Source organism: Oncorhynchus gorbuscha, linkage group LG14 (genome assembly GCF_021184085.1).
Source record: "Oncorhynchus gorbuscha isolate QuinsamMale2020 ecotype Even-year linkage group LG14, OgorEven_v1.0, whole genome shotgun sequence".
Lineage (NCBI taxonomy): Eukaryota > Metazoa > Chordata > Actinopteri > Salmoniformes > Salmonidae > Oncorhynchus > Oncorhynchus gorbuscha.
This window is the reverse complement of record NC_060186.1, coordinates 75,938,878-75,952,488: the sequence shown is the minus strand read 5'-3', so window position 1 is coordinate 75,952,488 and position 13,611 is coordinate 75,938,878. Positions and strand designations below refer to the sequence as shown.

General features: G+C 41.8%; 1 protein-coding gene and 1 long non-coding RNA gene across 2 annotated transcripts; one reads left to right on the top strand and one right to left on the bottom strand.

Moving 5' to 3' along the window:
* Positions 1 to 3,134: 3,134 nt before the first annotated feature.
* On the bottom strand, positions 3,135 to 5,681 carry LOC123995819. The gene is made up of 2 exons (XR_006831896.1): positions 4,688 to 5,681; positions 3,135 to 3,961 (listed from the first exon to the last, which is right to left on the bottom strand). It is a non-coding gene; the product is annotated as an uncharacterized LOC123995819 (long non-coding RNA).
* A 2,359-nt stretch (positions 5,682 to 8,040) lies between these two features.
* Positions 8,041 to 11,204, top strand: LOC123995736 (acyl-coenzyme A thioesterase 1-like). Its single transcript, XM_046299407.1, is given in 4 exon segments — positions 8,041 to 8,879; positions 9,365 to 9,570; positions 10,146 to 10,642; positions 10,644 to 11,204. Coding segments are annotated over 4 exon segments (1,353 nt in total). The 5' UTR covers positions 8,041 to 8,338; the 3' UTR covers positions 10,753 to 11,204.
* Positions 11,205 to 13,611: the final 2,407 nt, after the last annotated feature.

Here is a 13,611-nt window from a genome sequence, read left to right as displayed (position 1 = left end):
TACGAACGCGCCCTTTTGTACTTATTTTCAACTAGGAAAATATTACGGCAACTAGCAATACCAGGTCGTAGTTACCAAAAACCCAAATAGAGAAACCCCGCCTACTCGACCAATTGGATGAACGGGTGTAACGACGCGTATTCCTGTTATCGGGAAACGCCTCATTTTCAAAATGGCATCTCTCGAGTTCAAGATTGAGGACTAAATACGTTCTGGAACAGGAGTCACAAATTCATAACTTTTAGAAAATTACAAAAGTTTGGGCAAAAAAAAGAGTTGTCTTTTCTTGTTTAGATAACGAATAGCTTACTTTTGCTACTCTTACCTAAAATGAGCTAGCTAGCATAAAGGATTCCATCAAAGATCTTTGTAACTTAACCAAGATCGACCACAGCCTGTCGTTTCAAATGAACAGAGCCAAGTACGAGCTAGCGAGATCCTATTGGCTTCGTTCTAACAGCTGCATGTTTTCGTCAGGGAACGCATACTCTGAGTGCGCGTGTGCAATAACTCAATTCACCTTTGCATTTCCTAAGTTTTTGCAAAGGTTAAAGTTAACAAACCTTGGTCCACTCTGTTCATAACAGATTCTAGTTTTGGAAACAGAAAACTCTATTGAGATCAAATGTTTCATCGATGAGAAAATTTACAGAATGTCTGCCAAAATCCATCTCGTTCAATCTTCTCCCAATGTCCGCAAGAAATATTATGTGGAAACACTAATCGGATGCTTCACATTTTAAATGTGTGATTCCATTCCTCCAAAACACAGAGGAGTTACTCTACTTGATAGAGCAACGTTATACGTTTCCCTATATGCCTTTCATTCTAATAGTAGTGTGTCATATGCTTTACCATCAACAAAAGCACAGCCTTTGGTAGGGGAGTAAAATTCTCCTATTCAATAGTGTTCTTTTCAAGTTGTGGGCACAAACAAAATATGAATGCCACCAGGGGAAAAATGGACAAACAAAAAGTCTTAAGAGAAATATGCTGCTGAAAGGAACAAGAAGGAAGGCAGTAAGTTAAGACAGATCACTGTCATTTAAACCATACACTTTTACAACATTTAATTGTAATAATACTGAAGTACTAACTAACTAACAATGGAATGTTCTTCCCCCAAAAAATGAAGATGGGTTTTTAAACAGGTGTGTTTTCTGTGGTTACTAAAGATCCTACGGAAACTTATTTCAAAAGTACAGTGCCTTCAGAAGGTATTCATTCCCCTTGACTTATTCCACATTTTGTTGTTACAGCCTAAATTCAAAGTGGATGAAATAAATAAATAAAATCTCTTACCCATCTACACACAATACCCTCTAGTGACAAAGTTAAAACATATTTTTTGAAATCAACGAACTTGCGCCACCGGGAAGGGAAAGGGTCAGTTGTACAACTCAATGCATTCAACTGAAATGTGCCTTCTGCATTTAACCCAACCCCTTAATCAGAGAGGTGAGGAGGGCTGCCTTAATCAACATCCACGTCATCGGAGCCCGGGGAACAGTGGGTTAACTGCCTTGTTCAGGGGAACAGTGGGTTAACTGCCTTGTTCAGGGGAACAGTGGGTTAACTGCCTTGTTCAGGGGAACAGTGGGTTAACTGCCTTGTTCAGGGGAACAGTGGGTTAACTGCCTTGTTCAGGGGAACAGTGGGTTAACTGCCTTGTTCAGGGGAACAGTGGGTTAACTGCCTTGTTCAGGGGAACAGTTCAGGGGAACAGTGGGTTAACTGCCTTGTTCAGGGGAACAGTGGGTTAACTGCCTTGTTCAGGGGAACAGTGGGTTAACTGCCTTGTTCAGGGGAACAGTGGGTTAACTGCCTTGTTCAGGGGAACAGTGGGTTAACTGCCTTGTTCAGGGGAACAGTGGGTTAACTGCCTTGTTCAGGGGAACAGTGGGTTAACTGCCTTGTTCAGGGGAACAGTGGGTTAACTGCCTTGTTCAGGGGAACAGTGGGTTAACTGCCTTGTTCAGGGGAACAGTGGGTTAACTGCCTTGCTCGGGGACCCAAGTCAAAACATACAGTAACCAAAGTCTGATTTTTTTTTTTCGGTGTCTGTACTTTACTATTTATTTTTTGGCTACTTTTACTTCACTACGTTCCAAAAAAAAAATAATGTACTTTTTACTCCATACATTTTCCCTGATAGCCAAAAGTACTCATTACATGTTGAATGCTTAGCAGGAAAGGAAAACGGTCAAATTCACACACTTGTCGAGACAACATGCCTGGTCATTCCAAATGCCTCTGATCTGGTGGATTCACTAAACGATTACTTTGTTTGTACATTGTTTCATCAGGCAAGAAAATGGCCTTGCTGAAATACTCCCACCCCTCGTAATTTTGTGGCTAGAGTCAATTACTTTCTATAGAACAAACATCACGTCAGGCAATCAAAGTTAATAATTAATGTATGTGTGTTATATTCAGGGATGGGAAGAGTACTGTAAAATCCTACTCAAATTGAAGTACTGTTACTTTAATGAAATTGTAAATCAAGTAGAAGTAAAAGTACTGGTGTAAAAAAATATATATATTTTTTTTAAGTAAAATGTAGCAGATTTAAAAAGTACTCAGAGTAAAAGTTACATTGAAAATAATTTGCTATTTCAAATGTTGATGGTTATTGGCATTATCCTTATACAAGAATGGAAGTTCATGTGAAAAGGGTATGGTAATTGAATGTAAGCTTCACAAACAAATGAATTTTAAAAATAAAGTACTTTTCTATATACTACTCTATGTAATATTGTTAACATGTAACATATGCCCTGACCTTAGCTGTTTTTAGTCCTCCATTTGGTTTGGTCAGGGTGTGATGTGGGGTGGGCATTCTATGTTTTCTGTTTCTATGTTTGAGCCAGGTATGGTTCTCAATCAGGGACAGCTGTCTATCGTTGTCTCTGATTGGGAATCATACTTAGGCAGCCTGTTTGTACTTTTTTTTTTTTTTTACACCTTAGTTGTGGGTAGTTGTCTTCGTTTGATGCAGGGATATCCTCACGGAGCTTCACGGTCATTGTTGGCTCCATTTTAAGAAAAAGAGAAAATGTACGCTCAGTACCCTGGTCCGGTCATTTCCCTGACGATGTTCATGAAAACACCAAAAAATAACGAACAAGATAAGATCCACCACAGCTGATTTTAATATAAACTCTTCAACTTCACATATACAAATGTTCAAAAGCCATATTATTTGAGGAACAACCTATCGAACACTTAACTCGCATGACTTCTCTCTGAATTTGCCATTCTGACTGGCTCTGATAAGTGGTAGGCACATTTGGCAAGATGCTTCCCGACCTTTTGAAGTTTAGTTTTTTAGTAAGAAGATCACTGGTAGCAGCCACCCCATATGCATGTTGGTCTCAGACTGTAGAAGGTTCAAAGCTGAGACCAAAGGCTTTCATCACTTCGCAGTACTCATTCAAGAAGGACATTTCTGCCAGGTTCAGCCTGAAAGACAAGGGGAATGTAATACCTCTAATTCTAACATTTCATTGACAATATATTAGTGTAATAGGAAAATATTTAAGTTGATTCAAAGAATTGCTACTCGCATTTTCACTTTTAATTCTTGTCACACTCTTTATATGTGTGATCCTCTCCAGTCACGTAAGTTGAGTTCCAACTCGTTTTGATTCGGACGGATCAACTGCAGTTTGCGCTTATTCTCTACAACTTCAGCAGTTAAGGTTGACCGTCCCCTTTACTCCACATGGCATTTGGCAAAAGATGATCTGGACAACCTTTTGTAGCCATCACTGTGTTTCTGCCAACGCAGAATCTGTTGCATTTAGGTTCAGCAGGTGACGTGCACTCCGTTGATGCTGAGGGAGTTGATTATTCTAGGCCACTGTCATTTTCCAGGATGGAATTAGGTGTCTTGCCATTCAACCTGCTCTGCTGGCTCTTCAGCATCTGAGTCTCGGTCTGCTGACTCGACTGCCTGGCTCTGCTCACCAAAAAAAAAAAAAATGTATATTGCCTGACCAGTTTGTATAAAACCAAACTTAAACTTAAAACCGCATCAAATCTACAATCTAAGTATTTGGGCAATGACACTTTTTGTTTTGGCTCTGTAGTCCAGCACATTGGATTTTAAAAGATACAATGACAATGGGTTAAAGTGCAGACTGTCAGATATAAAATATGTTTTTTATTCATATCAAATGAACCGTTTTGAATAATGTCACTGCCCAGATACTTACTGATGTTGGGGAATATTGTTATTTTCCCCAGTTATAACTAACGTTATAGTTTTACCAAACATTGTTTTTGGAAACTCAGTGATCCAACCAGATATAGCTAGGTAACAAGCAAACAAATAAGAGAATGCACTTAACTAAAAATCCCAGGTCTTAAAATTATTTATTTTATCTTCACAAGTTCCTTAAATTGAACTTTTAGCTATCCCCAACAATTTAAATTATGGGGATGGCTAACTACTAGCCACCATAATGTCAATGAGGTAGTAGTACAGCCACAAGTTCCTTCAGCTGTGTAAAGACAGTCAGGGTTAGCTTCTAACTAGCTAGCAGCAGGATGAGCTAGCTACCGTTAGCATTACGCTACAGATTGAATGAAACTGGCTGCATAGCCTACACAACAAACGCCATTCATGGCAATAAAATACATTTACAACTTTACTTTAAAAATATATATATATTTACACATTTACTTTTTGTACCATTACATGTTTCCTCAAATTTGAAGCAGAGTTTTTGTAGGCAGCCACCATCTTTCCATTCCATAGTTACACTGTCTCCTCCTCTCTGCTTGAAGCGGAAGTGTTCTTTTGTCTCCTCTCTGCTTGAAGCGGAAGTGTTCTTTTGTCTCCTCTCTGCTTGAAGCGGAAGTGTTCTTTGAGATGCGGCCAGGCATTTCCTTCCTCGTGGTCTTCAGAAGACCCGGCCACTGTCTCTGTCTCTATTGTCTCCTGAACCTTCTCAATCTCGTTAGGCTCCATTTATTTTTTTCAAGTTGATTAGGAAACCTTTTTTTCCCCCGTTGCATTTAGTTAACTTTTTCTTTTTTTTACTGTTTAAAAATCCTGCTACGGGTCATCATTTGGTTTGCATACACAGCTGTGATTGGGCCGTTTTGGCGCGGGGAATCAAACCCTGAATTCAAAGGCTGGGTGAAGCCGTTTATTGGAGACGATACACAGGCATACTGCCTGTATTGTAAGGCTGATTTCTACACCAAACTTTGATGTAAAAAAAACACAACAACTCAAAAACATACTCAAAAGGCAAAGCCTGATAACAGTTCCACCCAAAACAAGCTGCCATTTATGGTTCAAAACAATTACTCTGCAAAAAAAGGCTGAGGCTACCATGGCATTAGCTATCGCTGAACACTGTTCCATGCAGGCATATGATCACATTGGAGAAGCATGTAGAGCTGCTTTCTCAGACTCGACTGCTGCTACCCACTTCAAAATGCACAGGACAACCTGCACATGTGGGATTCTGTGTTTTACATTATAGCCATTGTCATATATATATATATATATGATTAAATATTATCTGATGTTTGCTGTGTGAGGTATCTGCATTTGTGCACTTGAGCATCATCATGAGATTAAACAACTGCTTGCTACATCTACTTGCCTGTTTGTGTGTGTGACAAGAACTGAGTAACAGTGTGACCTGCATGTTGCAAAACTGTAGATAACAGCACAGCAGATGCTTTGTCCTTGTTTTTGTATGTGAGAATATTGAGCACATTTACATTTACATTTAAGTCATTTAGCACATGGTGTGACTTGCTGTATCTTACAAAGTTGCAAGTCTAAACCACGCTCAGCCTCTACTGTGATAGGCCAACAGACGAGTTGGAACTATGTCCATCACAGTATAAGAACACTGTTTACATACATCCTGTCAGTTCCCTGTTCTGCCCTGCGTGGTATTACAGTGAGCCCGTATATATGAAAGTTGCATTTTCCATTTATTACTTAGCTAATAAAAAATACATAGTATACAATCGGTGACTCATTGTCATATTTTTCCTGATACCAGATTCGAATTTACGCAACTGTAACACACAGAAATGATTAATGGTGTTCTAGCATCAACATACTTTCTGAAAAAAGTTGGTTGCAGATGTGGGTGACCAGTGTTTCAGCCGCCTCTGAGTCCATGGGATGTAAGTGTTTCTAAGTACCTGGGGGTTGTGATAAGGTACTTTAGTGACACCAAGCAGACAATTGTATCAACATTTCTGGGGCTTGTTGAGTTGGAGGGAGGAGATGCCAAATCTATAGCCCGTGCTGTTGTGTTTCCTCAAAGTGTTGTCTTAAAGAGAAACTCCTGGGGATAGGGACTGACAATGCCTCTGTTATGACAGGGTTAACAATGGGGTCCATAAAGTGATGGAAGAGGAAATATCTGATTCTTATTCGCTGTGTGTGCCACTCTCTGCAGCTTGCTCATTTGTAGTTCTAAACAGGGTGTTTCTTACTCACTTTGTCTCTCCCACGACGTTATTCCTCTCTCCTACAGCGTCCATCACAATTACATGCACATGGCAAATTATACAATTTAGGTGATGTCATTTAGTGACTTTTAGGAAAGCCAATAGCTACTTTCCTTACTGAGGAGTTGGCAACGCTGCATGTTACTTGTCACTGACAAACAAGTGAACAGTTCTAGCTACTACTAGTGTAACGGATGTGAAACGACTAGCTTTGTTAGCGGTGTGGGCTAAATAGCGTTTCAATCGGTTACGTCACTTGCTCTGAGACCTTGAAGTAGTAGTTCCCCTTGCTCTGCAAGGGCCGCAGCTTTTGTGGAGCGATGGGTAAGATTGTGCTTCGTGGGTGACTGTTGTCGATGTGTGCAGAAGGTCCCTGGTTCGCGCCCGGGTATGGGCGAGGGGACGGTTTAAAATTATACTGTTACACTAACACTGAACCCAAACTGTGTGCGCCATCGTGCATACATTTATTTTGTCCCCCTACACCAAACGCGATCACGAAACGCAGGTTAAAATATCAAAACAAACTCTGAACCAATGACATTCATTTGGGGACAGGTCAAAAAGCATGAAACATGTATGTTAGCTTGCACTTGCTAGCTAATTTGTCCTGGGATATAAACATTGAGTTGTTATTTTACCTGAAATGCACAAGGTCCTCTACTCCGACAATTAATCCACACATAAAATGGCCAACCTAATCGTTTCTAGTCATCTCTCCTCCTTCCAGGCCTTTTCATCTTTGAACTTATATGGTGATCGCATCTAAACTTTCATAGTATTACCACAACCACCGGCAAAACAGTTCGTCTTTCAATCACCCACGTGGGTATAACCAATGAGGAGATGGCACGTGGGTACCTGCTTCTATAAACCAATGAGGAGATGGGAAAGGCAGGACTTTCAGCAATATATGCGTCAATTTTAGCCCTTGGCATCACAGACCCTCGTTGGTGCGCGTGAGCAGTGTGGGTGAATAATTGAATAACGTGGATTTCTACATTTATTTTGCGATGCTCGCGCACGCGACCTGTCCGGTCTGGTCAGCATGTAAAGGCGAAAACTTTATGTGCTTGCCATGATGATGTGTATCCTTTTTCTAGATTGTACTCTAACGGATGGTTTTGAAAATGTACTTAAGTACATTTTGAATTAGGTAAAGAAGTTAAGTAAAAATACAGCCTTTTGAAAAATACTCAAAGTACAAGTACACAGAAAAGCTACTCAATTACAGGAACATGAGTAGTTGTAATTCGTTACTTCCACCCCTGGTTATATTAAACACAGAGGAAGGAGTAAAATGTAGGCAAGCAATAAACATTTCAGAACAACTACTAGTCGAATACGACATGGGAGAGATGCCGAATTTTGGCAAAGATATTTATTTATAGACAAATACACCTTAAAACAAATAGCTAAACCAAAAACTGCACACATTACTAGTACCTACCCTGCGATCAAACCGCCATAAAAACCAATGAAACGAAGCCGAACGTGATCATTGACAGCTGCTTTGAAGGAACACAGAGCAGAAATATTTAACTAGCAGTTGCAGAATTGAAGATTGAGTGTGTGCACGTTCACGAGAAGGGGAAGGGAGATTTTCTGTCGGCTCGGGCGCAAATAGACTCATGACGAAATAACAAGACGTCGTCACGTGCGACCATTTATTATGTTGGAAACAACGGCTGGCCATATTGGAGGCTGTTTCTGGGTCATATTATAGCTCAAAGTAAATATTATAGCTCAAAGTAAGAGGCGTCCGTCTCGTAAAAAGATCTGCAAACGTGCAGCGGCAGTAGTAGTTGCTGTTATTCTTTTGGAAATAAGATTAAAATAGTTGGGAGTCATGTTGGCCCAATTGGTGTACCAGGAATTTCTCTCAAAAACAAAACCATGGTTTCTATGGTTATACACATCATTGAGGTCGAATTCGCAACAGGTTCGCGTCCGTCTTCTCCCCAATCCTCGCTGTTTCTTCGACGAACCGGTGCACGTCAAGGTAGATGGACTTTCTCCGCACCAGAAAGTGGAGTTGAGGTCCAAACTCAGGGACGATAAAGGGATCATCTTCAAAGCTTCCGCTCTGTACTCCGCAGATTCTACAGGACAGGTAGACCTGTGTCTCTCCCCCTCTCTGGGTGGAAGTTATACAGGAGTTGAACCCATGGGCTTGTTTTGGGCAATGACGCCCGAGACTCCACACCGCAAACTATTGAAAAAGAATGTGTTGAGTTCAATGATGGTTGATATAGACGCGCTGCACGAGGACACAGGTGAGATCTTGGCAGCAGAGACTATTGAGAGGCAGTTCATGACGGAAGGGCTGAGGAGGATCCCGTTGGGCATGAACAATGGGAGAATTCGGGGGACCCTCTTTCTACCACCAGGTTAGTTGTGTAGGCTTGGCTTATCCGTTAATTTAATGAATAGTAAATGTAGTTTCACATTTCTCTCCTGTCACATCGTTCTCGTGTCTGTCATCTATCGTTTGTCTTGCACATATGCTTGAAAGTGTTCTTAACAACGCGTCGTGAGATCTCCTCAGAAAAACAGGCCTTTGTATTAGGCTATACAACTTTGCATCATAGACTCATAAAATAGAATGTGTATGTGTTTTGAAGGAAACCGTTACAGAACAGCCATGAGATTATATGTCGCTATCTCTCGGCAAGGGAGCGGCAGGTAGCCAAGTGGGCCAGTAACCGAAAGGTCACTGGTTGCCCTTGAACAAGGCAGTAAACCCCCCAACAACTTCTCCCCATGACGTTGATAAAAAATATCCCCTGGACCTTTGATTCAAAGGGGCTGGGCTAAATGCGTTTCATTTGTGCAACTGTTGCCCAACAACCTTTTCCTATTGCCCCATCCTCAGGGCCAGGTCCATTTCCTGGTGTCCTGGATATGTATGTTCTGGGTGGAGGTGTATCTGAGGTCCGGGCCAGTCTGCTGGCTAACAAAGGCTTTGTGGTTCTGGCGCTGGGCTACTCTGGCTTCCAGGACCTGCCCAAAACCTTACCCAAATACCTTGACCTGGAGTACTTTGAAGAGGCCATCACATTCCTGAGGAGACAGCCACAGGTTAGTTGAGGAAGAAGAGCAAGGCCCTGTATTCATGAAACATCTCACAGTAAGAGTGCTGATCTAGGATTTACGTTCCTCCTGTCTATAGAATGTCGAGCACTCTTTGGTCCTTCTGTAGCTCAGTTGGTAGAGCATGGCGCTTGTAATGCCAGGGTAGTGGGTTCGATCCCCGGGACCACCCATACGTAGAATGTATGCACACATGACTGTAAGTCGCTTTGGATAAAAGCGTCTGCTAAATGGCATTTATTATTATTATTATATTACTCTTACTATGAGATGCATCGTGAATACAGGGCCATTTCTTCCATCCATGAAAAGTAAATACCACCTTGAGGTTCCTTTCACTGGACTTCAATATTTTGTTAACTGTGTAACTGCTGCCACCTAGTGGCTGTTTCTCTACACATCATATCAACTAAACAGTCACACTCATAACAATGACAACATAACAACGATGCTTTTTATGTGTTCGGTTTAACCATCCTATTTATTGGTTTGTCAAAACCAGGTTACTTTGATTGTCTGTAATGATTTTTAGTCTCTTGGCAAACCATTGTCATTTTCTCTAGGTCCAGGGTCCAGGAATAGGAATCCTGTCCATCTCCAAGAGTGGCGACCTGGCTCTATCAATGGCCTCTTTTCTCTCTGGCATCTCAGCCACAGTCTGGATCAACGGCTGCAACGCTAACGTCATGACGCCACTGCACTACAAAGACCTCGTCATCCCTCCCCTCGTGCCTATCCTAGAGAACATCACCCTCACACCGTCCGGCCTTCTCGATGTCCGAGACAGCTTACCAGATCAGACAACAGAAAGGACCCGCGGTTCCGTGATCCCGATAGAACGATCCGGTTCTAGGTTCCTTTTTGTTGTCTCCGAGGATGACAGGAACTGGAACAGCTGTCTCTTTGCCCAGCAGGCCGCCGCCCAGCTGAGGCATCATGGGAAAGATAACTTTGAGGTGGTGACTTACCCCAGGGCGGGTCATTTCCTGGAGGTGCCCTACATGCCCCACTGCCCGTCTGGCTTCCACTCTGGGGTGGGTAAAGTGGTGGTGTTTGGGGGAGGCTAAAGCCCACCATGAGGCTCAGCTGGACCTGTGGAGGAGGGTCCCGGAGTTCTTCAGGACACACCTGAAGCACAACAGCAACACCGTCCAGAAAGCCAGGCTGTAACACTAAGAGAAAGGCTGCTCTCCTGGTTGACTACTTTGCAGACTCCTGCCAGATCTTCAATGTGTGGATAGGTGTTTAACATATCAGCCTACCACATCATATGATATAGTAATCTGATGTCTTACAGTGCAGTCAATGAAGTGGCACATAACCATTGCTTAATGCAATGCAATGCCTGCAATGTAGTCAGCCTGGAACGCAACTAAATTATCCAATTGGAGACGAGTATCATGAATAAGCCTGGGAGTGTGCTGCTGTACTTTATTTAACTGGATTCTGTTAACAATAACTTTGATATATTATATACAGTACCAATCATCTGTTTGTACACACCTACTACTCATTCCAGGGTTTTTCTTTATTTTTACTATTTTCTACATTGCCGAATAATAGTGAAGACGACATCAAAACTATGAAATAACACATGGAATCATGTAGTAACCAAATCAAAATATATTTGCCTTTGCCTTGATGACAGCTTTGCATGCTCTTTGCATTCTCTCAACCAGCTTCATGAGGTAGTTACCTGGAATGCATTTCAATTAACAGGTGTGCCTTGTTAAAAGTTCATTTGTGGAATTTCTTTCCTTAATACCAATCAGTTGTGTTGTGACAATGTAGGGGTGGTATATAGAAGATAGCCCTATTTGGTAAAATACCAAGTCCATATTATGGCAAGAACAGCTCAAATAAGCAAAGAGAAATTACACTCCATCATTACTTTCAAGAACCATCAAGCGCTATGGTGAAACTGGCTGCCACAGGAAAGGAAGACCTAGAGTTTCCTCTGCTGCAGAGGATAAGTTCATTAGAGTTAACTGCACCTCATAAATTGCAGCCCAAATAATAATTGCAGCCCAAATAAATGCTTCACAGGGTTCAAGTAACAGACACATTTCAACATCAACTTTTCAGAGGAGACTGTGTGAATCAGGCCTTCATTGTCGAATTGCTGCAAAGAAACCACTACTAAAGGACAGAAGAAGAGCAATGGACATTAGACTGTTGAAAATCTATCCTTTGGTCTGATGAGTCCAAATTTTAGATTTTTGGTTCCAACTGCTGGGTCTTTGTAAGACGCAGAGTAGGTGGACGGATGATCTGCGCATGTGTAGTTCCCACCGTGAAGCATGGAGGTGTGATGGTGTGTGAGGGTGCTTTGCTGGTGACACTGTGATTCATTTAAAATTCAAGGCATACTTAACCAGCATGTCTACCACAGCATTCTGCAGCGATACCCATCCTATCTGGTTTGTGCTTAGTGGGACTATATTTGTTTTTCAGCAGGACAATGACCCAACACACCTCCAGGCTGGGTAGGGGCTATTTGACCAAAAAGGAGAGTGATGGAGTGCTGCATCCGATGACCTGGCCTCCACAATCACCCGACCTCAACCCAATGAGTCAGGCTGCAGAGTAAAGGAAAAGCAGCCAGCAAGTGCTCAGCATATGTGGGAACTCTTTCAAGACTGTTGGAAAAGCATTCCAGGTGATGCTGGTTGAGAGAATGCCTAGAGTGTGCAAAGCTGTCATCAGGGCTAAGGGTGGCTATTTGAAGAATCTCAAATATACCATTTATTTTGATTTGTTTTAACACTTTTTTGGGGATACTACATGATTCCATAAGTGTTATTTCATAGTTTTGATGTCTTCACTATTATTCTACAATGTAGAAAATAGTAAAATGAAGAAAAACCCTTGAATGAGTAGGTGTTCTAAAACTTTGGACTGGCAGTGTATATCCAGTGGTTATTTTAGCATGTAACTCTTGGTGGGGCACAAAAAAGTGGGATGCATGACAGCAAAGCCACAACACTAAACAATACATTAATTGCACTGTAACGGTGACAAACGGTGGCCCCACAAACTGTTAGGGCCAACAGCAGTCCCAGCACCTTACCACTGCTACACCTGGCTATCAGCATAGCCATGTCTGGCAGTGAAACAGTTAATTCAGCCTCATTTACTGCCTTAAAAAACAAACAAACAGCTGATATGGCTGACTTGCTTAAATAAATGTGGTTTCTACTGACAATTGAGATGTACAAACTATGGCATAAGGAGACACAGTTAAACTGAGTTTAACTGTATTTGGCTAAGGTGTATGTAAAATACTTATTTTACACCATAATTTGCAAATAAATTCATTAAAAATCCTACAATGTGATTTTCTGGATTTCCCCCTCATTTTGTCTGTCATAGTTGAAGTGTACCTATGATGAAAATTACAGGCCTCATCTTTTTAAGTGGGAGAACTTGCACAATTGGTGGCTGATTAAATATTTTTTGCCCCACTACACATATGAGATGAGTAATGATGGGCGGCAGGGTAGCCTAGTGGTTAGAGTGTTGGACTAGTAACCGGAAGGTAAGTTCAAACCCCAGAGCTGACAAGGTACAAATCGTTCTGCCCCTGAACAGGCAGTTAACTCACTGTTCCTAGGCCGTCATTGAAAATAAGAATTTGTTCTTAACTGACTTGCCTAGTTAAATAAAGGTAAAAAATTATAGTGAGCCATTTATTGAAGTGGCCAATGATTTCAAGCCTGTATGTAGACAGCAGCATCACTGTGTTGTGGCTGTTTAACAGTCTGATGGCCTTGAGATAGAAGCTGTTTTTCTGTCTCTCGGTCCCAGCTTGTACTGACCTCACTTTCTGGATGGTAGCGGGATGAACAGGCAGTGGTTGTTGTCCTTGATGATCTTTATGGCCTTCCTTTGATATCGGGTGCTGTAGGTGTCCTGGAGGGAAGGTAGTATGCCCCCGGTGATGCGTTGTGCAGACCTCACTACCCTCTGGAGAGCCTTGCGGTGCAGTTGCCATACCAGGCGGTGATACAGCCCGACAGGATGTTCTCA